At 34.9% G+C, this 26,230-nt stretch overlaps 1 protein-coding gene across 2 annotated transcripts in view; it reads right to left on the reverse strand.

Annotated features, from left to right (window-relative positions):
- The window catches only part of LOC136027332 (uncharacterized protein DDB_G0283697-like), a 158,995-nt gene extending 133,854 nt beyond the window's left edge, over nucleotides 1-25,141 (reverse strand). For both annotated transcript variants that reach the window (XM_065704469.1, XM_065704468.1), the window contains exon 1: nucleotides 24,930-25,141. In XM_065704469.1, the coding sequence (XP_065560541.1) occupies nucleotides 24,930-25,126 (197 nt within the window). In that variant the 5' untranslated portion in view covers nucleotides 25,127-25,141. The remainder of the gene's footprint in view (nucleotides 1-24,929) is intronic.
- Nucleotides 25,142-26,230: the final 1,089 nt, after the last annotated feature.

Genomic DNA, 26,230 nt, shown 5'->3' on the forward strand with positions numbered 1-26,230 from the left:
GGAAACACCCCCTAAAAGTCATAGAATCTTAACGAAAATCACACCATCAGATTCAGCGTATCAGAAAACCCTATAGCAAAAATTTCAAGCCCCTATCTACAAAAATGTGGAATTTCGTATTTTTTGCCAGAAGACAGATCACGGGTGCGTGTTTGTTTGTTTTTTGTTTTTTTTTTCTTTTTCCCAGGGTCATCGTATCGACCAAGTGGTCCTAGAATGTCGTAAGAGGGCTCATTTTAATTGAAATGAAAAGTTCTAGTGCCCTTTTTAAGTGACCATAAAAATTGGAGGGCATCTAGACCCCCTCCCACGCTCATTTTTTTCCCAAATTCAACGGATCAAAATTTTGAGATAGCCATTTTGTTCCGCATAGTCGAAAACCATAATAATTATGTCTTTAGGGATGACTGACTCCCCCACAGTCCCTGGGGGAGGGGCTGCAAGTTACAAACTTTGACCAGTGTTTACATACAGTAATGGTTATTGGGAAGTGTACAGACGTTTTCAGGGGGATTATTTTGGTTTGGGGGTTGGGTTGAGGAAAGGGGGCTATGTGGGAGGATCTTTCCTTGGAGAAATATATCATGGGGGAAGAGAAACTCAATGAAAAGGGCGCAGGATTTTCTAGCATTACTATAAAAAAAAAACAATGAAAAAATAAACATGAAAAAGTAAATTTCAATTGAAAGTAAGGAGTAGCATTGAAACTTAAAACGAACAGAGATAATTAAGCATATGATGGGTTTTAAAAATACTTTAGCATAAAGAGCAATGTATTTAGGAGGAAATAAATTCATCGCTCTTTATGCTAAAGTATTTTTAGTAATTTCAACTACCTATTCTACGGCCTTTCTCACTCAGGGGTCATTCTTAAAGAATTGGGACAAAACTTAAGATTTAGTATAAAGAGCGAGGTATTAACGAGGGACACACCCCCTCATATACATAATAAAAATATAAGAATATAAAAGTTTGTTACGTAAATTAATTCTTAAGTTACGTATATTTTTTACTAATAAAAACGTTCGTTAAAAATTAAAAGTTCTAGTTACCTTTTTAAGTAACCGAAAAATTGGAGGGCAACTACGGCTCCTTCCACACCCCTTATTTCTCAAAATCGTCAGATCAAAATTAAGAGAAAGCCATTTAGCCAAAAAAAAAATTAGTATGCAAATTTCATTTTAATAATTTATGTGCGGAGAGCCAAAATCAAACATTTATTAATTCAAAAAAGTTCAGAAATTAAATTAAAAAAAACTAGTTTTTTAAACTGAAAGTAAGGAGCGACATTAAAACTGAAAACGAACAGAAATTACTCCGTGTATGAAATGGGTTTTCCCCTCCGCAATCCCTCGCTCTTTACGCTAAAGTTTGACTCTTTGCCACAATTCTAATTTTTAAAATAATTATAAACTTTAGCGTAAAGAGTGAGGTATTGCGGAGGGGAAACCCCATTTCATATACGGAGTAATTTCTGTTCGTTTTAAGTTTTAATGTCGCTCCTTACTTTCAATTAAAAAAACTAGTTTCTTTTTATTTAATCACAGGTACAAAAATAACACGATTGAGCAAATTTTGCAAGACTAGATGGGTGGAACACTTAAAAGCAATTATTTTGCTTAGAAACATGTTCACTATTATCTATCAGGCTATGAGGGAAATTCAACAACATTCAAGAAATTCAGATTCTGAATTTTCAAGCAAAGCTTATTCTTTGCTATCGGCTAGTGAGATATGCATTTTTGTTGCAGCTACGGTTACTGTCAGTTTTGCCTGTCACACAATTTGTTGGTATTTTTGCAGTCACAAACTATAGGTATCGTATGCTTTCACAAACATGCTGACGATCTTACGAGCGAAGTTAGAGGCATGAAAGAAAGGAGTGAAGCTGCGCTTCATCCACTTTTTACTTAAGTCACTGAACTGTTTCAAGATGAAGAAATCAGCATCAGCGGGCCCAGATGAGCTCCAAAACAAAAGTATAGGGATAGTTACGCAAAGGCGTAAGAGGATCCTGAAACGTCTTTTAGGATTTGACCTTCTTAATTTATCCCATATATGGGCTATTTTCTGCAGCAGGTGCATCAGCGATTCCTTAGTCACGGAAAGCTACTGGAATCACAACAATACCTGTTTCCTCAGCCCTATATTTCCCTTGACGAAGAAAAACAAAGGATATTTCAGAAATTCTGACTAATTTTTGGTATCTTGATGCAGACAGTCATAGGGGAAGCTTGCAAGCTGAGTTAGCTCGGTGGAGGAGAATATGGATACAGTCAGAACACGTGGCACCAAAATATTTCATAGCATGCTCAAAAGAATGTGATAGGAACATTTGTCGGTGCTAAGGCTATGTGCCGTAGAAGAATTGTTGAATAAACTAGCCCTCAACAAGAAAAGGTGACTTGATTTTATTTTATACTTATATATTTACAGTGTTATCTCAATAAAGAATGTAAGTTATATTCTAAAAACTCTATTTATCCTAGTACTACCATCCCTCAGTCAATTTATCCATCCCCCCTGAAATTTATTGCAGGGTTTGCCTCTGATATTGCGTTATTGTATGTTTTTTAGTTCATCTAACCCCACATAGGCGTTAATTCACAGGAATTAGGGGGAGGAACAAAATTCGATTTTTTTTAAATCCAAGTGGAGCAATTTTGTTTCTTTCAATTTGTTTGATAAAAAAATACCCAAAAAAGCAATTATCCAATGAAAACAACTAAACAGGGCATTGTTATAAGCCTAGGGGGGGGGGGTGAAAAAATGGTGGGAGAAAATGACCTCTCCCCCCTTTAATTAACACTGCCCTAATCCTGCATATAAAAGGATTACAAGAATGCGTTCAGGAAAGGAGGTCTGATGTCTAAATTATTAATCCTTGGACCACAATGACTCAGATTTTCATGGAGAGATCTTTTGGAAAAGTCATGAGGCATTGTTGTCCCTTAAATTTAAAAATGGTTATTTAATATTATATAAAATTGTTGAACGAATAAAACCAAACTTAAAACCCAGAGAATTCTTTTGTATGGACTTTCTTTTTATACATGCTTATGAACGAGATGCCCTACTACGTTGGAGAATGTAGCGGAGACTGACCAATTTAATGCTTGCATTGAATTTATCCCTCTTTGCTACCATCTCTGCCATTTTGTTCCGCTGGTTGAAGAATTTTGATTACAATTTATTAATTTTAGTAATGTATGTAGACCCTTCTGATCTCTATAGTACCATTGACCCTAAACATGGTTTCTCGTTCTTTAAATTGGTTAAGGGAAAACTTACACAACCACATACGTCTTAAAGAAGTAAAAAAATCTAGGAAATCAATTTTTAATGCAAAAGATTTTCAATGCAGGTATGCAGTTTTAACACTTAGTGAGCGCCCAGTTTAAAAGTGACGAACTTTTGTGAAAAACTAGGTGAAAATTATAAAGAAAAATACCATCATTTCCTAACATATTGTTTTCAAAGGTGAATTGAAAAGAAACATACATATTATTGGAAAGCTAAAAATCTAAACTATGGATAACCATGTTTGTTTTTGAAATTATTCGAGATTAAACAATTCAAATTATCAAATACTTTACTTAACTATAGGAGAATATTCTTAGATTGACCAATTAGACTAGTGTTTCTCAACCTTTTTTAACCCATGGACCCCTTTTCCCTTCTTTTTATCTTGGTGGACCCCTTCATAGCTATTGGACATAAGAACAATTTTCTATTCTTCACTAATATAAATTTTAAGGTTTTATTTATCAGAGAAATAGTATTCAATTAAGCTTTATTTTTAAATGAAAACTAATATATTATCCGTCACTTATTTATACATCATTTGTTTTCCATATATTGTACTTTTCATCTTTGAGTTTTGCATGCATTATTTCATCACTTTGTATTTCGTTGAGGGGCTCATGCAAAGATTTGTCTATTTCGGCAACATTAACTTCGAAAGGAATTGAAACCCAAATCGGTATATCCATCCCGAGTAGGTCACTAACCCGAGTTTGCATATCTTCATGTATATTTTCCAAATATTCACAATATAATCTTGCAAAATCGCTGTTAACACATGCCAAACAAGGAAACTGTTCAAATGCACGACGCCTGATATTATTCTTATACATCTGTAGTTTCCTTAGAAAAGTAGCAATAGCACTTTTACTAGATATCAGATCAGAATTGTTTTCATGGAGCTGTTTTTTAAGTGAATTAAATTTTTCAAATATATCTGATAAGTAAAACACATCACATTTATTTGCAAGCAGTTTTGCTCCAAGTTGTGTGTCAGCAAGAAAGGAAACAAAAGACTCCCAAAGTACAATGAAACGCTCAAGATAATTCCCCTTTGATAGCCATCTCACCTCTGTATGTAATACAATCCGCCCAAACTTTTCTCCATTTTGCTTACAGAATTCACGAAAAAGGTGGTCTCGGAGAGAATTTGATTTACTATGGTTAACTACTTCTATTACAACAGTAAGGGCATCATGCAGACATGCACTCATTTCCTTTGCAACTAAGTGTTGACGGTGTATCACACAGTGAACACAATATAAAGTGAACAGTAAATTACAGTAGAAATTGAATTTTTAAAATAAAAGGGCGTTCTGAGTTGGTTTTCTTCATGGACCCCCAATTTGTTGTGTTTTGCCTGTGGACCCCCGAAAATATTACATGGACCCCTAGGGTCCACGTGAACCCCGGTTGAGAACCACTGAAATTAGACTATCCTCTTTTGTCATATTTATCTCTTTTATTAACTGTTGACATATAGATACAATCTTATTTCCTTTTATCCTGAAAACATGACTTTTCTTTCTTAGTTTTGACCTATTCTCACTAGTCTATATTAGTTGAGTAGCAGACGGTTGTACCACCCGATTGATTATTCAGATACTTGACTATATGATGTGAGTAATGGGTGGTGCAATTGCTCGGTCCGGCGTTTTGTGTAAAACAAAAAATATTCCGCTTGTTTCTCTTCACGATTCAGTATGGCAATAAAGGAGGTAATTTACGCAATGATAAAGATTTTAATAGTTGTATAACACCAAAATAAAAATCATAAAAATCGCGACTTTCAGAAATGCATAGACCGTAGACGAAGGTAGGGGAACAACGTTTTCATTTTGATATCCTATCTACTTTATGAAAAATAAAATTAAAAACGAAAAATTATTAAATAGCTTCTCATCTTTATCTCTTGCATGGTTTTGAAAAGTTACATAACATTGGCCAATTTATGATATTAGTTACAAAGTTTGCTGTTATATACTTTATACTGATCTCAATAAGGGGGAAATTCTGGTCATTAATGTTCGCCTCATCAGGTGTTTGGTTTCTTTTTCCCTTTTGGCCCCATTCCTAACGAGCCTTTTTAAGAAATCGAAAATTCAAACAGCCCGGAACTTTACTAAGGACAAATTGATTTTCTAGAAGATCCGGCCCATTAAACCTGAGTTTCAGCAACCTATCAAGAACATTAAAATGTAGATGTGAAAAGAAATATGTAGTTAAGTCAAAAGAAGTTGACGTTTGAGTTCACAACGTGGTCAAATTCTGATAAGTTTATAGGAACTCTCGGCGCCGGATAAGTATTCTTCAGAGACTAAAGTGAGGAAAAAACTTGCCATCAAACTAATACATAAAAGAAGCATTACGCTCTTGTAAAATCATAAGGAAGGTATTAACATAAAAGGAGAAAACATAGGACAGGGAACCCGCCAACGTTTGGAATAAATATAAACATTTCAGTATAATCTTTTCAATTTCAGGAAAATTATGTCTTTTCAATCTTTTCAAAAGTATTTATCTTGACCGCAGCAATATTATTGTCGTAAATAACAGTAATCAATTTACTGCATTTACCTATTACACTGTAAAAGGATAGGACCTTCATTAGATCTATTCTATAAGCTGAATCAAAGCCTTGATCAAAATCTATAAAACTGAGAACTGAGGGAGTCGGATGACTCAAGCAATTTCCAATTATTAATCTAAGAATAATATCAGGTGGACACATCCTCTCCCATCCCAGAAACCACACTGTTTTTCTCTTATAAACTTATAAATAGTATCTTAAAGTCTAAAAAGAATCCAACGATAAAAGAGAGAATAACGAGGACTTTTTTTCCAAAGACAGTGAACCAACAAAACCTATTTGAATATGTCAGCCCTATATCCAAGGGCCGTCTTCAGCAAAGAAAATGATAAATAATAAAACACTTACAATAAAAGTTCTCGGTTAAAAATCCATTTTTTAAAAATAGCCTTTGCATCATTACTTCTTAACGAAAAGTTCAGCCAAGACTGGGTGATAAAAGCTAACATTTTACAAGCTATTTCACTGACTGTATTTATTAAAAATTGGAATAATTTCTTATTGCGATATTTGCCGCAATAAATTAGATTGTTTTGTAAAATAATCTAATTCAAAATAAAACAAAAATAGGAACGAATAAAAACAAGCCCAATCCCAAAAGAACTATCAGATTAGCTGCAGAGAAGGCAAATACAGCAATAAGAAATTATTACAATTTTTAATAAATACAGTTAGTGAAATGAATGAACCTTTTTAGCTTGTAATATGTTAGCTTTTATCACAAAGTCTTGGCTGAACTTTCAAACAGTTCGTGGTAACGAACTGTAGTAAGGAGCGACCCGGCTCAATAGTAACCAAAAGTCTAAAAAATGGACTTTTGGTACCAATAGCTACATCAAAAGAATTGCATTTTAATGCTGATTTTAAATATATAAGTTTCATCAAGTTTGGTCTTACCCATCAAAAGTTACGAGCCCCTAAAGAAACACCCCCTAAAAGTCATAGAATCTTAACGAAAATCACACCATCAGATTCAGCGTATCAGAGAACACTACTGTAGAAGTTTCAAGCTCCTATCTACAAAAATGTGGAATTTTATATTTTTTGCCAGAAGGCAGATCACGGATGCGTGTTTATTTGTTTGTTTTGTTTTTTTTTTCCTAGGGGTCGTCTTATCGACCCAGTTGTCTTAGAATTTTGCAAGAGGGCTCATTCTAAAGTTCTAGTGCCCTTTTTAAGTGACCAAAAAAATTGGAGGGCACCTAGGCCCCCTCCCACGCTAATTATTTTCCCAAAGTCAACGGATCAAAATTCTGAGATAGCCATTTTATTCAACGTAGTCGAAAAACCTTATAACTATGTCTTTGGGGACGACTTAGGCAGGAGGCAGGGGTCAGAAGAGGGGGATATGCTGGGGAAACTTTCCATCGAGGAATTTGTCATGGGGGAAGAAATTTTTCATAAAGGGAACGCAGGATTTACTAGCATTACTTAAAAAAAAATAACAATGAAAAAGTTTTTTTCAGCTGGAAGTAAGCAGCAGCATTAAAACTTAAAACGAACAGAAATTATTACCCACATGAGGGGCTCACCTCCTCCTAATACCTCGCTCTTTACGCTAAAGTATTTTTAATAATTTCAACTATTTATTCTGCGGTTTTTTGTGATCCAGGGGTCATTCTTAATGAATTGGGACAAAATTTAAGCTTTAGTGTAAAGAGCGAGGTACTGACGAGGGGGCAAACCCCCTCATATATGTAATAAAAACATAAGAATACAAAAGTTCTTTAATTAACCGAAAATCGGAGGACAACTAGGCTTCCTCCCCCGCTCTTTTTTTCTCAAAATCATTCGATAAAAATTATGAGAAAGTCATTTAGCCAAAAAAAAATATATACAAATTTCGTTTTAACTATTCCTCTTCGGAAAGTCAAAAATCAAAACATGCATTGATTCAAAAACGTTCAAAAATTAAATAAAAAAAAACAAGTTTTTTAAACGAAAGTAAGGAGCGACATTAAAACTTAAAACGAACAGAAATTACTCCGTATATGAAAGGGGCTTTTCCTTCTCAACGCCCCGCTCTTTACGCTAAAGTTTTTTTACTGTTTTAAAATGTAGAGTTAAGAGAAAGAGTCAAACTTTAGCGTAAAGAGCGGGGCGTTGAGAAGGGAAAGCCCCTTTCATATACGGAGTAATTTCTGTTCGTTTTAAGTTTTAATGTCGCTCCTTACTTTCATTTAAAAAACTTGTTTTTTATTTAATTCGTTAAGAAGTAATGATGCAAAGGCTATTAGAAAAAAAATGGATTTTTAACTGAGAACTTTTATTGTAAGTGTTTTATTGTTTATCATTTTCTTTGCTGAAGACGGCCTTTAGATATAGCGCCGAAATATTCAAATAGGTTTTGTTGGTTCACTGTCTTGGGAAAAAAGTCCTCACTATTCTCTCTTTTGTTGTTGTATTATGGAAAGGCAGTATGGTGTTCGTCATTGTTTACTATTAAATTAAAAAAAAACAGTTTTTTTTAACGGAAAGTAAGGAGCGGCATTAAAACATAAAACGAACAGAAATTACTTCACATATGAAAGCGGCTGCTTCCTCATCAGCGCCCCACTGATTACGCTAAAGTTTGACTCTTTCTGTTAACTCTACTTTTTAAAATAGTAAAAAACTAAAGTAAATAAAATTTTAAAATTGTAAAAAATAGTAAAATAGAGAAAGGTCTTTAAGTTATAAAATTTGTCCATAGTTAACGTGTAATATTTGTTACATTTATCGAATGTATCTGCTAGGGGAATTTTCTACAAGGAGAATCTTTCATTAGAAGGGAAGTTACTTGGGGGTGAACTTTTCAGAGGAGATTTTTCACTGGGGAATTTGTCAGAATTCCCATAGGTTATTTCATATGTCTTGCTTTCTCTTTACCGACTCAATTTTACTTATGGAGATGTTAAGGGTTATTGTATGGGGTACATTTTTACCGAGATTAAATTGTTGTCCGTGGAGGTTGAACCAGGTTTCATGGCATTATTTGAAAAACGACCAGAAATTAAATATAGAAAAAAGTTTGTTCATCTGAAAGTAAGGAACAACATTAAAACTTGAAACGAATAGAAAATATTACGTATAAGAGGGGTCTTTCCCACACCTACGTCACTCTTTACGCTAGAGTTTGAATTTCGTCCAAGTTCTTGAAGAGAAACTCTTGAAACACAAGGGTCGTTTAATTAGAACGATAAGAAGCTTTTTTTAAAATACTAAAAAACTGTAGCGTGAAGAGCAACATATTGAGGAGAAGGCAACACTTATCCTATACCTAGTAATTTCAGGTCAGGTTAAGTTTTAATGTTGGTCCTTACTTTCAGTTGAAAAAACTTTCTTTTTAATTTAGTATATTACAGAAGCCAAGCTAATACATCTATATTTACCACAGTTACTCCTAATCACCTTTCTATAAAAGGGTTTAGTTACAGTTTTCTAAAATCACTATTTACTTCCGCTTTTTTAGAAATCCTATTCATAATCTCCAATAATTTATAATTTATCTCTAACCACACAACCCCATATTTAAAAACCCATTTGCTATGCTGTCAGCACTTATTTTTTTTTCATCTTTTTAGTGCTGTCTCTAGTTCTTCCTCGCAAAATCAGTTTTCCTTCCCTCTCAAAGGGTCAAAACTTTTTCATTCTTTTCTTCAGCATTTCCCATAAATTTATCACGGTTTAGCACATTCTCAAAATATTCTGCCCATCTCTTTTTAAATCTTTCCTTGTTACTAGTTGTGGTCCCGTTCCCATCTTTAACTGGAACAAGTCCAGACCAAATTTTCCCTCTCAATTTTTTTGTGTCCCAATGTAGTATTTTCTTACTATAACATCAAGCTACATCTTCTAGATCTTCAAAAATTTTATCCATGGCCTCCACTTCACACCTTTTTTATTTGTATTTTAATTGCTTTTCTTCTTTCCTCACATTCCTATTATTTTTATATGACCTATAACTAAAATACTTCTTGTACAAGCCCCTCCTCTTCATTACTAGACAGACTCGAAGCATATTCACTATTATTCTTAGTCGCGTTTCTAACTTCGCTCTTTCAGGAATCATCTGGTACCTAACAAACTATTTTCCTAAAATTATTCCATCCGTCTTTTACAATGTCTAATTTTGGACTCTCTAGCTTGATGTACAACTGTTCCTGGAAATCTCCCTCAAACTCTTATTCTGGAGTATATCAACGCCATAACTTCCGGGAAGTTAGTTCCCCTTCCTAGATTTTAGCGTTAGATAAATCCTAGGCAGTACCGAATAGCGATCTTTACTTTTAGCATAAACCATAGTTCTCCTAGTACCTTGTACCTAGTAGCTTATATCGATCCTGTCAGTCTTCCGTTTAAAATAGTAAATGAATATGGTTGGTTGTCTTAACGTCATCTTAGTATCATATTCACTTACGGAGCATTATATGACCAAATAATGTACTAATTAAGACTAGAGTGTTATAAATGGAAAATTGCAGCAGTTTGTAACCATTACTATTTCTTTTTTTTACCGAATTTACCTAAGCTAGGATAACATCTATCCCTGCCTCTATCAAGCTGGGCATATAAAATACCATAATAGAAACACCATGTTTCTACCGAGGATCTTGTCTGTTTATTCCGATAGCTGTAAATAAAACTCGTTCAAGTCATTACAATATACATCAGTGGGTTCTACAGGTGCAAATACTATTACAACTGATACTTCCACTTTTTATTCGCAAAATGAGCAACTAGCATTCTACTTTTATACCTTACCAGCTTAAGCAAGACATAGCCGCTTTTATATTTATCACGCACACTACTGCCTGACTATGCACCCCATCCTTCCTGCCTGAGTAAATAAATAAACTCTATGTCCGCTGTTTACATGTTTTCTAACACTGGGATCTTAATTTCTGAAACTCCTGTCAAGTTCAATTCAAAACATATGAATTCATCAGTCAAAATTTCTGTATAATAGTTGTGGTTTAATGTTGTAACATACCAAGTTGTAATTTTCATATTGTTTAAATCACTTTATGAAAAGCAATGGTCCCAAAGCAGTGCAAGACAAGGATTAATTCATTTTCTCAAGTTTACGTTAAACACTTAAGCCGGCTAAAAGCTGGACAGCAAGAAGTCCTAGAACCTCAGGTATGAATGGAGGCTTTGTGCAATCTTGCACCCATCTTGGTCACAGCATGGCTTCCCATACCTGGTGATGCTCATGGGACTAGGGACAATACAGGGACCAGCGGCTTTACCGCCGGTCCCTGTCACGGCCTGCGGCAGGCTCTTATATATTGATTCTTAATGTCACTTGTCTTCTATCCGGGGCTGTTATCCCAGTGAAACAGCAGGTTGATTTATATCATCCCTTACTTCTCACATTTTCATGTAACCTTTGGCGTAGTTGTTTTTATCTCGCAATATTTCTTCTAAGAGATCCGCTGGGTTGCGCGGGGTTTCATAATTTATAATCATGTGCATGGCGTTCTTCAACAGCTTCATAAGGGTCTAAAAAGTACATTTGGCCATGTGAAGATGGTTCAAAATCTCTTCAGGGATTTGTGATGGATGTGCCGCTAATTTGATTTTGTGATAAATGTGTCCAGCTACTTTGAAACTGAAAACATTACGACTTTTGACGGTTCGATAGTCGCTTACGTTGAATGAAGGTACAGCAAAACATGAGTTCAAGTTTTAGATTTCTTTGTGGAGCTCTTTAAAGGGCAAGTGACGTCCTATAAAAAAAACAATTCATTTGGAAATAGAGGTGGTGGCAATGCAATTCGACCAAGCAAGTAGTAACCTCCAAATAAATCATCTTTGTTGGCTACTCTATCCTCGGGAAAATGAAGGACTTCACATTGAATAAAGACAACGTTGAAAGGATCCCAGTGACTTGTAATTAACACTTACGTCCTGACAGCATCTTTGTAGGCTCACACTGAGTGTTGTACCACAGCTTAACTGCGTCGAAGATTGTGCTGGCGTGATTCTTCTGACGTAATATTTCTTTCCTTTTCACTTTTATTTTTTACTTGTTCTGATTCTTGTTTTCACTTGTCTTCTAACAGCACAATTCTTTGTTCTTCACTTTCATTTTTGAAATGTTCTGCTACTTACTTTCGCATGAATGCTAAACGAACAATTTCTCTTTGTTCTTCACTTTCATTTTTGACAAGTTCCGATTCGTACTGACGCTTGTAATTCTCTCTGCTGCTTACCTTGAAAAGGCAATAATTCTTTGTTCTCGCTGTCGCATGTCTTCTAGTACACACATTCGCGTGTCTGCTAACCGAACAGTTCTTTGTTCTACACTTTCATTTTTAACACGTTCTTATTCTCGCCGTCGCTTGCGATTCTGGCAGCCCCTTACCTTCTAATTACTTATTTCTTCGTTCTTCATTTTTATTTTCGATTCGTTCTGATGCTCGTTGTCGCATGTCCTGTAATCACATATTTTTTTTTTTTGGTTCTTCACTTTCATTTGACTCGTTGTAATTCTCGCTGCCACTTATCTTTAATCGCATATTTCTTCGCCCTTCACTTTATTTTTTGACTCGTTGTAATTGTCGTTTTCGCAGGTATTCTAACTAAATATTTCTTTTTTCTTCATTTTCGTTGATTATTACTTCAGACATTTTTTCAGTGCCCTTTGCCTTAGCTACTCAGGTTGGTCTTGCTACATTTCCTGGTCCAGGTTGTTCATTTTCAAACGTGGCTTTAAATTTTTCAGGTCGTCCTCTTGATCTTCTATCATTCGATGGCCAAATTTGTTCATTCTGAACAATTGTTAATTCACATTTTTGTCTTCTAGGTATTATAAAACTGCTTAAAACACCTTCTTTGTTCTACTTTCATTTTTGATTAATTTTGATCCTCTCATCGCATTTCTTGTAACCGCATATTTCTTTATTCTTCGCTTTCATTTTTGACTCGTTGTAATTCTCACTGCCGCTTACCTTCTAACTGGGTATTTCTTTGTTCTTCATTTTCACTTTTGATTAATTCTGATCCTCGCTGTCGCATTTCTTGTAACCGCATATTTTTTTTTATCTTCACTTCCATTTTCCCTTTTTATAATCCCCACTGTCGCTTATCTTTTCATCGCATATTTCTTCGTTCTTCCCTTTCGTTTTTGACTCGTTATAATTGTCGTCTTCGCAAGTATTGTAACCGCATATTTCTTTGTTCTTCATTTCAGTTTTTCAGTACTTCAGATACTTTTTCAATGTCCTTTGCCTTAGCTGTTTGTTCTTGTCACATTTGATAGTTTCGGTTATTTTTTTTCACCCATTATAAATTACATTTCTCAGGTCGTCCTCTGGATTTTATCCCATTTGATGACAGTTTATGTTGACCAATTCTTTATTCACGTGTTTTTTCTGTATGTGTCATTGACCTGCTGAAAACACTATGTTCCTATGTTCCTATGTTCCTTGTGTAATTTTGCATGCGTCATAGATACGGAAACAGTACAACGACTCCTGAGGCACAAATGACGCATTTATGCTCTTGAATTGGTCTTACAAGTATGACAATACTCAGATGAATTTTTTTCCAAAATGAATACTCTTAACGAATTTTCTAAAACTCATGACTTAACTAGATCGTTTTTTCATGCCAGAAAATCTCAGGATAGCATATTTCCTGGAAAGTTCCTCATATATCAACTTGAGCACCACACGTCCAATGGCTATGACAGCCTACTATACAATAAACTTTGTTTTTATTGACGCCTACTAGCTAAACGACGTAACCCATGCTCAATTTCATTTTTTTTCTTTGTGTATTTTTGGCGTACTTATTTCGCAACAAAAGTAAAAAAAATTACTGCAAATTTACTACCGTTGAACAAAGCATGTTCTTGAGCTCCATCTTGGGTGAGGGATTCACAACCTTCTCGTATTGAAGATGCTCTGCCTCCATCACATCATAAATACAAACTACACATACAATATGACAAACAAGGAGATGGCAAGGCAGATGAAGTGTAATGACACAAAGTTAAGCCAAATCAATCAGCAGTAACCCCGAAAACTTGGGGATCTCAAACGAATACAAATTGCTCAAAATAATTTCGAAGGAGCTACAGAAGGACGACATCCACGAGGAAGACCGCGCAGGGGGTGTGTTAAAAATTTCTAACACTAGCACATTGCACAACTACTCAGAACAGCACTATATAGAATGATATTGAGTCGTGGTTCATATCACGAACTCAGTATCAAAAGCAATAGCCTCAGCACGTCCCATGCAGAACCGTGGGGCTTCAATAAGTAAGTTTTTTAATTATCTATCTACATATTTTTTTTTCCCCATTTTACACTGTGAAATGGTTACTAAATCGAACCAAACAGTAATCTTAACAGAAAATTCCATTGTTTTCAGCCTGGTAGTTTTTTTTTTTTTTTATCACAACTTGATCCTTTTGCCTTTAAGCACAATCGCTATTCCCTTAGATTGTGTTACTCCTCTTGCAAAATTCTTACTAAGCAATAAACACCCTCTCGATAGCAATATGATTACCGTAGGGGACGCCATTTCTCCATCTTCACTTTCTGAATGCGAGCCTAAACATTCTACGTTTCGATTTGTCACCGTTCTGTCATTTCGAATGATAAATTCTAATGTTTGGCAAGAAGATCTGTGTAGCCGGATTTCTCTTTAATCCATCAGTTTCATTGATAAGGAAAGAGGGGATATCTACAAGTTAGGTAGCTTAGAAAAGAGGATGGTTCCTTCCGGTAACCTTTAAATTTCTCTGAATTGATTTCGTTCATTTGTTGATAAATGAAGTTGAAGGGAATCGTATTCATGAATTCTGGAGATCAGATTAATTTATTTGGGACCAACTTTTAGTCATTTTGCATGCTGGCTCGAATATTTTAATTTTTTGTTTTGTTTTTATTGATCTTTTCTTAAGGTAAAAAGTAACTGAAGCAGTGTATTTGATCAGTTTTATTATAAAAGTAAAAATAAATAAAAGTAACAAAACTAAATAGGACGAAGGCATATTGAATATCCAAAATTTTAAGAAAAGAACTGTTTTCATAAAATGATATTTTTTTCAAATGGTAAATTATAACTGAATGTTATTGAATTAATCACAGAGTTAAAGTAAATAACAAAGCAGAATAATTTTTTATATTTCTATCAAGAGGATAAGGGGTGGGATTACTTAAAGTTAAGCTAGCTAGCTCTACAAGCAAGTGAGCTAAAAGGAGGTTCGTTTGTCGGTCCTATTTAGGCAGAAATTTTAAGGGAGACAAAACATTAAAGAGGTAGTTGCCCCCTGTTATGGGGAGCAGAAGTATCTACAAAAGCTTAAATGGTAATCCCCAGGAAACACTTTGCATTTACATTCGAAGATAAAATAAAGCATATTTTGTAAGAAAGAAGTTTTAAATCATCCACTAAAATTTGAAAATATTTAAAACTTAGATACAGAGTTGCCGCGACTACAAAAAAAACCTAACTTACACTGCACAAAACTTCCACAAACTGTATTGTATATGAAATACACATACGCTAGCGGCCTCTAGACTTATTATGCGTTACATCGGAATGCGAAAATGGCTCTATAGTTGAACAAAAAATAAAAAATAAACAAAGCTGATAGAACTGACGAGCGACAGACAAAATCGGGTCATTTCTTGGACCTTAATATCTGCAGTTAAATGCCAAATTTCTGAGAGTTACAAATGAGGTTAATGATGACTGCCTTCTCGCAGTGCCCTGAGAGTAGTAGCCACAAAAAGAGGCCTGTTATTGGTAATTTTAGTCACCATTCGGATAACTGACCAGCCTGATGAATGTCTTACCTCGAGGTAACCTGCCTCACAGTCACGCTAGGCCTCAGATACAATATTTGCAATATTTTGTGGAACATACTACCAAGATTGGATGAACTGGATTCAGTAATGACTGCCAGAATCATGCGCAAGGGTCAATCTCTCAGGATATATTAAGACCCGACCGAGGCCCTAGAGAAAACAGCCTAAGGAGCAATCTGAGTTCTCTTACTAGTACCGGTTCTGAAGATCAAGTGCCGCTTTTCGCTGATGACTAGCGAGTGGTTGGTGACTCTAATCTCTCTTTTGTGAGGTGAGTGTCGCCCAAACAGGCCGGTCTAAAGATGGCGGGTGGGATACTTAGCATGGAGAAAAGCTCTGATGGACGCTTTCACACCATCAAGGAAGGCTCTTGTAAGAAATAGATAATAAACAGAAGTAGGCGAACTCTACCTCAAAATACCAAGCCCTTTTGGTAACTAATAATCCAGGGTCTATTGGTGCTATACATTTTGTTACGTGTTTTTGAGGCAGAGAGCTTTTTTTGGCCTAAGCTTCGAGTCGGTTTTGCGAGTCGCACGTCATTAAAAGCCAAAAATTTATTTTTAAGGCGAAACATCCGTTGGAGTTTGGCATTTATTGTGGATGGGAACAAAAAGTGACCTGCGAGTAATGGGAACTAAAGGAGAAAACATAGAAATTGGGTACATTCTAGTTCTGTGTTTCATCTTAAACAGCTTATTTTGAACAATTATTTATAAGAAATAAAAATAAAACCTTAGAAAAAGGACACTGAAACGAACAAATACAGCTTTTTCAAATCAGTATCCGCAATTTCGCACTTTCAACAGTAAAATTTACTTTCAAAAGTAAACGGACAACGGCCTCTGCAAAGGACTACCTCGACCCTTTCAAGGTACTTCTAAGACTGGAGACCTTGTGGTCAACTCTAATCCCACTTGAGGAGTGGCGCCCCTCCAGAAAATTGTAGCGTAGCATACGACACAGCATTTGCACGAGATTCTGATTAATGGATAATTTTTCTGGGTTTGGTCTGTTTTGACGGGTGTTTTCGGGCTGAAAAACCTCTTCCTAGCTAATTTATCTACTATGGGGTGCCTCCCCGTAGTAGCATAATATTTGTAGGCATGAATATATAATGAGTCGGAGGTAATAGGCTTGAGACAGTCCTTCGCAGAATTTCGACTCTTGTTGATATTAAATAAAAAAACAAGCTTTTTTAACTGAAAGTAAGGAGCAACATTAAAACTTGAAACGAACAGAAATTATTCCGTATATAAAAGGGGCTGTCCCCTCCTCACCGCCTAACTCTTTGCGCTAAAGTTTGACCCTTTCTCACAACTCTACTTTTTAAAACAATAAAAAAAAACTTTAGCGTAAAGAGCGGGGCGTTGAGAATAGGACAGCCCCTTTCATATATGGAATAATATATCTATAAATCTAGTGCAAATAAATCAACTGGTGATATTTCCTTATGTCGATAGGATAACAAAAACTGGCCCTTCGCTCAACTACGCTCTTTACTTCCCTCAGAAGAACTTTGTTTTTTAAATTATGACTGTCAATAATTATGAGAGATAACACAGAATAAAAACTTCCCGGGTAATATTAAGAATTCTTGTCGAACAAAAATTAGATAGGGAAAAACATCTATACCATTAGACTCTCCATTCAGTGTTCTTTCCAAATATAATAGTCATTGCCATTGAAATTGGGTCCCAGTCCTCCTCTTCCTTAATCGGGCCATATACAAAACAAGGCTATATAAAAACATTTTTGATTTAGTGGATTTGTCATTACCTATTGTTCCCGTTACGCCCCGCCCCGCGTGCGTAAGTCGTTACGCGCCATATTAATTACGCGCCATTGTAGTTGTGTCCCTGTGTCCCACCTGTGAATATAGATAGATATATATATGTTTTTAACTACGTAAAACTTGCGAATATACAAAATTCTTCGCTGTCCCATTGTCTGTGCATATAAATAGATTGTCAGGTTTACCGACTCTTGAACATGCAACATATAATTGTCCATGGGAAAAACAATCCGTATTCAGATCTATACCTCATTATTCTGATGATGGCCCTTGAGCTTTGTTGATGGTGATTGCTAATCGAACATTCCCTGTGTCCCTGTTGTCATTTATATATCCCCCCTGTGCCCCCCGGCGTCCCCGTTGTAGTTGTGTCCCTGTGTCCCAGTCGTATATTATCAAAATACATTATGTGCATGCAGGCTATGAAAAGGACTTATAAGCAATATCCTAGAACTGGTTTGAAGTGTTAACTTGAAACTATCATGATATTAGGAGATGCGGACATTTCAAGTTCCTATAAAAAAAAAGTAATTAAAGAACGGGAATTGTGTCAAGGGATTTTCGTTCAGATTTTTTTTTCGCAAAAGACCACCAATGAAATAATAAAATCTTATTTCAGTATTGAGGTGTTTCAGCATGTTTAACACAGGATGGAGTAGCCGACTTGGAAGAATTTGGTTTATATTCAGCAGCAAAACTGGCTGCTGGCTCTTCAGGCCCATTGGTAGAGGCGATAATCCAAAAAAACAAAATGGAATTAAGGAGCAGATATAAAACTAAAGGAAAAGATAATATGTGCGTCCAGATTTTGAAAAGTGAATAAAGTAAATAAGTAAAAGTCAAGGCAAGTAAATAAAACAATAATATTCACAATAAAAATAACAAAACGTAAAAATAGAAATAAAATACTAACAAATAAAATAGTGCAGTAAATGAAAATAAGGAATTAGTTCAGGTATATATTAGACTGTCAATAAAATTTATTGTTCTTTTCAGTAACCTTTTTTATAATGGTGTTTTTTTTATATATATTATGGGAAATAGAAGCACACAGCTTGAAATAAGGATTATTCTAAGCCAGGATTGGTCGTTTGGAATTTGACTCTACTATTATTGTAGTTTCTGTTCGTTTTGAGTTTCATTTACTTAATTATGGTAATTTGGGTAGCTTTACGCGTAAACAATTATTTGTTTTAATTTCTGCCCAACTTTGCTTTGATGTGGCTCTTCAATTTTCTTTCAAAAACTTCCTCCGTAGGAACATTTTGTGAAAATTATTTTGTTTGATTTTGATTGGCATAGTCTTTTTCATGGGTAAACACAAGAATATTTTAAATCTTTTCTATTTTCTCTATAAGAATCTATACTTTGGCCTACAATTTATATGCTACACAAAATTTTCCAATAATTATCAATAATACACGCCATTTTGAAAATTTGGAAACGCATAGTATCTCTTGCTTTAGTTTTACTTGACTTACTTGACTTTATTAAACAAGAAACGATATACATAAATCTTATACAAAGGGGACAGGGAGGCAACTCGTTTTGTCGTTTTGTCTTACGCATTCTCATCTTTCTCTGAAAAATAAAACTTAATGCTCTATTCTGTTCCTAAGGCATTTTATCTAAGCTATTTCCATAGCCTGGTTACACTTACACCATTTCAGAAGTCATCATAGTTGCAGCCCTATAAGTTTCAGCTTCACACTCTTAGGCGTTCTCAAACTATTGCTGAGAAGCCTTATTGACAACCAGGCTGCACATAGTGACTTTTGATTTAATTTTAAAGAAACATAAATTTTCCGTAGACGTTTCTAATTTATACCCTGTTTTAGTCCCAAGATATCCCACTTACAGATATCCCACTTATCCCACATATTGGTAGCACCGAGATTTTCAGCTTAATACCCTAAGTCGTTCCTGAGGTATTGCTAATGCACCCTTTTAATAACCCACATGTACCTAGAGTTCTGGTTCAGTTCAAAACCACCCTCACCGTTCCCTGAGAGGTTAACTGATATCCTTAGCATTAGAAATAGTAGTTTTCATAGTAACAGAAGTTGTAGTAGGAGTAATATTTATGGTAGCAGTAGTAGTACTAGTAGTAAGAAGCAATGGTGTTCTTATTGTGCCTTTTTAGTCTAGTTCAACATCGCCTCCTAATATCTTGATAGTTTCAAGTTAACACTTCAAACCAGTTCTAGGATATTGCTTATAAGTCCTTTTCATAGCCTGCATGCACATAATGTATTTTGATTTAGCCCAAATATTTCCTTTAATAATCCCTGAAAGTTCCAGATTGATAACAGTAGCTTTAATAGTTGAAGAACTAACAGCAGTAGCAGTACTATTAATACTAGCAATAGCAGAATGCACATAGGATATTATTTTTCGTTCAACATACCCTTCAACTTGTCATGAAAATTCAACCCAATGCTCAAAGCCGTTCTTGAGATACTGCTGATATGGCATTTTGACACCCTAAATACACAACAAGTGTTTCAATTTAACTCAACATACCCCTTAACATTTCTTGAAAATTTCTACTTAATACCCTTACCCTTAGTAGTGGTATTAGCAGTAGCAGTAGATGTAGTGGCAGTAGTAGGCAAATAGTAACTTTGGTTGGTTCAACATCCCCCTCAACATGCAGTAGTCGTCGTAGTATGGACATAGTAGTGCCTTTTGTTTAGTTCAATATCCCACTTAACAGGCCCTGAAAGTTACAACGTACGACCCTAAGCCATTCCTGGGATATTTCTGACTAGCCCTTTGGACAACATGCATTTGCAGAGTGTTCGATTTAGTTCAACATCCCGTTAGACTTGGTCCATGCCTCCTATAGAGGTACCCTACATATCTGTAGGAGTGTTCCCCTTACGCCACCTGAGGACACGCTGAGTGGCCTGGGGAGGCCCGTAAAGAGCAGTAGACTCAAAACAGCATAAGTAGGCAGAACTCAGAACCATAAAATACCTTTCTGGGTCCTACTTTGGAATGTGGATCATTTCCAACAAGCACAAATGCATGATTAAGGTTCATCTTGCCTGAAATTCGGCTGACAATTTTAAGCCATGTTGATTTCGCTTCAATCAAGCAACATGCAAGGCTAATTTTCAATCTGAAATCAACCCCTTCGCAATCTGAAATCAAATTTACCAAAACCAAAGCAGCTACACATGAGATCAGCATTCTCTTGTTTTAGCTTGATAATTATTGGCATTAATACTCCCTGTCTCTGGTCCTATTAAGCTGCAGTTTGACCTGTGCATCCAGAGTATTATATCTTAATTCGAAGGATGAATCTTCTTTAATTCTTGGCAACAATGGGTTAAAACAATTCCTGAATAATGAAACAATTATCTGACCACTTTTACCATTTAATTTTATATATGTAATTATTACTGTGTACTAAATGAATTTAGTTCTTTATATTATGCCTGATTCGTTACTTTACCGCTGATTTTAGCAGTGTTTCTGCCATACTAACAAAAATCGCTGCGAAAAATTAAGAAGCTAACAGAAAATTGTTAGGTAATTACTTAAAAAATCCTATAACAAGTCAAATCCGACGGTTATTACAAGTCAAATTAGTGCCCACGAGGGAACATTGGTAACAGATAATTGTCGGTAAATACTGTAAAGAAACCAAACAGGAATCCAAATTTGGCTTGATATTAGTCTACTGACCAAATTCAAGGCAAATGAAGGAATTATCTTGAAATTGCTTTGTTTCATAATCTTATTTCGAGAAAACAATACCCTTTTTAATAGGCTTCAGTTTGAGGATTACAAATGCAGTAGTTGTACTTCTTTATTACGAATGCGGTGGTGGTAGACAGCAGTATCGCTCAGTTTAGTATCCAGTTGATTATCAAGTATAATACGAGTACCGAGAGCACGGCGGCTTCGCCACCAGGCCCCGGCATATGCCAGGTGTCTATGCATGGATTTTCATTGTCGCTTGTCATCTAACCACATACAATTTGCTGACTTTACATGCTAAAGTCTTTTCAACGATATTTGATTATTAAAGCAAGTCCGGTTTCTAACAATGATATATACTAAGCTTCAAACTTTTTTTTTTTTAAGGTTCTTGAATTGTTGTAATCCCTTGTTAAAACATATTCAAATATTTTTTCAATTACCAGTTTTTTGTTCTTAACGCAATTTAATCGCTGAGCCCCGGCACTCGGCACGCTTCTATGTATGGATTCTCATTGTCGCTCGTCTTCTAACCAAAGACAAATTGTGTCTTTTCATACTGATGTCTTTTCAACAATATCAAACAGTTCGTGGTAACGAACTGTAGTATGGAGCGACCCGGCTCAATAGTAAACGAAAATCTAAAAATCGGAATTTCGATGCTAAAAGATACGTCAAAAGAATCGGATTTTCATGCTGATTTTAAATATATAAGTTTCATCAAATTTAGTCTTTGTCATCAAAAGCTAAGAGCCCGAGAAAATTTACCTTATTTTGGAAATTAGGGGGAAACATCCCCTAAAAGTCATAGAATCTTAACGAAAATCACACCATCATATTCAGCGCAGCAGAGAACCCTATAGCAAAAATTCCAAGCTCCTATCTACAAAAATGTGGAATTTCGTATTTTTTGCCAGAAGACAGATCACGGGTGCGTGTTTATTTGTTTTTTGTTTTTTTTTTTTTCTTTTTCCCAAGGGGTCATCGTATCGACCAAGTGGTCCTAGAATGTCGCAAGAGGGCTCATTCTAATGGAAACGAAAAGTTCTAGAGCCCTTTTTAAGTGACCAAAAAAATTGGAGGGCACCTAGGCCCCTCCCACGCTCATTTTTTCCCAAAGTCAACGGATCAAAATTTTGAGATAGCCATTTTGTTTCGCATAGTCGAAAACCATAATAACTATGTCTTTGGGGATAACTTACTCCCCCACAGTCCCTGGGGGAGGAGCTGCAAGTTACAAACTTGACCAGTGTTTACATACAGTAATGGTTATTGGGAAGTGTACAGACGTTTTCAGTGGGATTCTTTTGGTTTGGGGGGTTGGGTTGAGGGGAGGAGGCTATGTGGGAAGATTTTTCCTTGGAGGAATATGTCATGGGGGAAGAGAAACTCAATGAAAAGGGCGCAGGATTTTCTAGCATTACTATAAAAAAAAATGAAAAAATACACATGAAAAAGTTTTTTCAATCGAAAGTAAGGAGTAGCATTAAAACTTAAAACGAACAGAGATTATTAAGCATATATGAGGGGTTCTAAAAGCACTTTGGCATAAAGAGAGAGGTATTTAGGAGGAGATAAATACATCGCTCTTTATGCAAAAGTATTTTTAGTAATTTCAACTACTTATTCTACGGCCTTTCTGATTCAGGGGTCATTCTTAAAGAATTGGGACAAAACTTAAGATTTAGTTTAAAGAGCGAGGTATTAACGAGGGGACAAACCCCCTCATATACATAACAACTATATAAGAATATAAAAGTTTGTTACGTAAGTTAATTCTTAAGTTACGTATATTTTTTACTAATAAAAACGTTCGTTAAAAATTAAAAGTTCTAGTTGCCTTTTTAAGTAACTTGGAGGGCAACTGCGCCTCCTTCCTCACCCCTTATTTTTTCAAAATCGTCTGATCAAAATTAAGAGAAAGCCATTTAGCCAAAAAAAGAATTAGTATGCAAATTTCATTTTAATAATTTATGTGCGGAGAGCCAAAATCAAACATGCATTAAATTCAAAAACGTTCAAAAATTAAATAAAAAAAACTAGTTTTTTTTTAACTGAAAGTAAGGAGCGACATTAAAACTTAAAACTTAATTTACAGAAATTACTCCGTATATGAAATGGGTTTTCCCCTCTGTAATCCCTCGCTCTTTACGCTAAAGTTTGACTCATTGCCACAATTCTAATTTTTAAAACAATTAAAAACTTTAGCGTAAAGAGCGAGTGATTGCGGAAGGGAAAACCCATTTCGTATGCGGAGTAATTTCTGCTCGTTTTAAGTTTTAATGTCGCTCCTTACTTTCAGTTAAAAAAAAACTAGTTTTTTTTATTTAATTTGATTATTAAAGCAAGTCTGGTTTCTAACAACGATATCTACTAAGCTTAAAACTTTTGTTTTTCTTTTTTTAAGTTTTTGAATTGCTGTAATCCCTTGTTAAAATTTATACAAATATTTCATACTGAGGCTTTTCATACTGCTTTCATACTGAGGGTTTTTCAAGATAATAGATTATTCAACAAAGTCCGATTAGTACTAAGCTTGAAGCTTTTAGTTTTCTTTTTTAAGGTTTTTGAATTGTTGTTATCCCTTGTTAAAATATATACAAATATTTTTGCATTTACTAGTGTTTTGCTATTTGAGCAATTTTATGTCTTTTCATACTAAATCTTTTCAAAGATACTTGATTATTCAAACAAATCAGATTTCTAACAACGATCTGTACTAGGCTTCAAACTTTTGGTTTTCTTTTTTGAGGGTTTTCGTTTCCTTCCTGCTGACATTATATAACTGGTTGCGTTCAAACCTGTAAGCTTAATCACTTAGCGAGTTGATTTTATTTAACAAAAAAAACAAACTAGTTTTAAAATTTTCAGGTAATTTTCTAGTTTGAACTAAAACATTAAAATTATTGCTCAGGCATAGTAAATATTTCTGCAGTTTACATAATAGCTTTAGCGATTCTGAACTGGACTTTAAAAAATTTAAGTTTTTTTAATGTCTTAAAAAGACATTGCGTTTACTTATATCAAAAGAAATTCGGTAATGATGTTTTTCTAACAACGATTTCTACTAAGATTCAAACTTCTCGTTTTCTTTTTTAAGGTTTTTGAATTGTTGCAATCTCTTGTTAAATACAAGATTTTCGCTCTTTACGCAATTTAATGTCTTTTCATACTGTATCTTTTCAAAGATGTTTGATTATTGAAGCAAGTCCGATTCCCAACAACGATTTCTTCTAAGCTTTAAACTTTTGGTTTTCTTTTTAAAGTTTTTGAATTGTTGTAATCCCTTGTCAAAACATAGGCTATACAGATATTTTTGCAATTACCAGTTTTTTTGCTCTTTAAGCAATTTAAGTTAAACTTCTCCATCCATAAAAATCTTAAATTTTTTCTACATAGGTGTGACAACGTCATTGCAATACTTATGTATATGAAAATGACACACTCGCATAGATTTCTTTTCTTCCAAAATTAAGGCTCTTTACGAATTATCTTAAATTTTTGACCTATCTAGATCGTTTTTTAAGGTCAGAATATCCCATGATGCCAGTTTTCTCGAAAAAATATGGAGCTGTTTTCGGAAAAAAATACATACACTATTATTGCTCACTTATCATGATAGTATTTACATATAAAAAAGCGAACTAGTTTTCAATAATTGCAGTCTTCTTTTTTTTCTGGCGAGTGCTAGGTAGCCCTATTCTGCATAAAAAAAATTACCTACCATCTCCATTCTCTGTTTTCCTTGATTGTTAATGTAAATATTCCTTCAAACAAAAGCAGAAGCAAAGATATGGAAAGATACCAAAAGTTAGGGTCGCCTTTAATTGAGGTCACTCTCCAAATAGCTATGAAGCCATGAGCACTGAAAATTATCCTGGTTAGGATGGCCTTAAAAACATTAATCACTTTTCCCATCATTTTCTTCTTGGGTGGTAGTTAGTCAAAGAAAGACTTTTAGTGAATGGGAAGTTATGTGGGAATTAAGAGAGCTACAAGTATTTCTCATAGGCTTTCAACTTGTGCGCAGCCTTTTGGCGACTACCTCGTTACTTATTACTTTTAAAAGAACCAGAGGTCGTACAGAACTTTCCTGCACGAAGATATGCAGACGGAAAAAGGAAAATACAGAGCTTTGGATTATGAAGCAACAAACTTTAAAAGACTAATGATTTAGATATATTTTCATCAGCAAATGAATATATTTTTATACAGGTACATTATATGTGCTATTGAAGTGACAAGTAAAACAAACAGTCCTCATTAGAGAAAAAAGGAAACTTTGGAAAGTTTAATATTTCTTCCTCAATATTGGCGCACTTGTATTATACTTCCATTGCATTACTTTGCTCTAGCTTATAACATTAAATTTATTTGATGGAGTGTAATAATTGCTTCCATATGAAAATTGAACGTTGAGGTTCATTCCACAGAAGTGTCATAATTGAATTTACGGCCAATTACGGCTAGAAGGACAGCATTTCGAAACGCACTACTTGGATATTAGTTAAGATAAGATTATATTAGATAATGAAAGAAATTAGATAAGACTTTTATTTTCAATGCAAACAAACCATAAGTTGCAAAAATGTCTCTTCTCAAACATATCGACCTACGACTACAATATGAGTTTTTTTTTTTTTTTTACTCACAAATGGTGCTTTGTTACAACTCTTATGTAACGCATACGTGCAAATATATATACACTCATGTGAGAGGGGCGGAAAAAGTGCCAGTATCAGTATTCAAGTCGTTACCTGGAAGCGGAATTGGCGTATTAGGTACTTCTTAGCAAAATTGACTTATGAGTGCCGTACAGTGTGAAATTTAATGCTCTCTCTGAATCTGAACATCGTATCATTGTATTGCAATCGCATGCAATGCTACAAGTCGAGGCCGTTTTGACATAACTTGCATTATTTTCATTCTATTGGAAGCAACTGACGTATCAATGCTTTTAACAGAGGACTTCTAGATGTATCTGCGCATTCGCCTGTACTTTCTAGAAGATTAAATAAAAAAAAA

The sequence above is a fragment of the Artemia franciscana genome, chromosome 5 (assembly GCF_032884065.1).
Source record: "Artemia franciscana chromosome 5, ASM3288406v1, whole genome shotgun sequence".
NCBI classification, from domain to species: Eukaryota; Metazoa; Arthropoda; class Branchiopoda; order Anostraca; family Artemiidae; genus Artemia; species Artemia franciscana.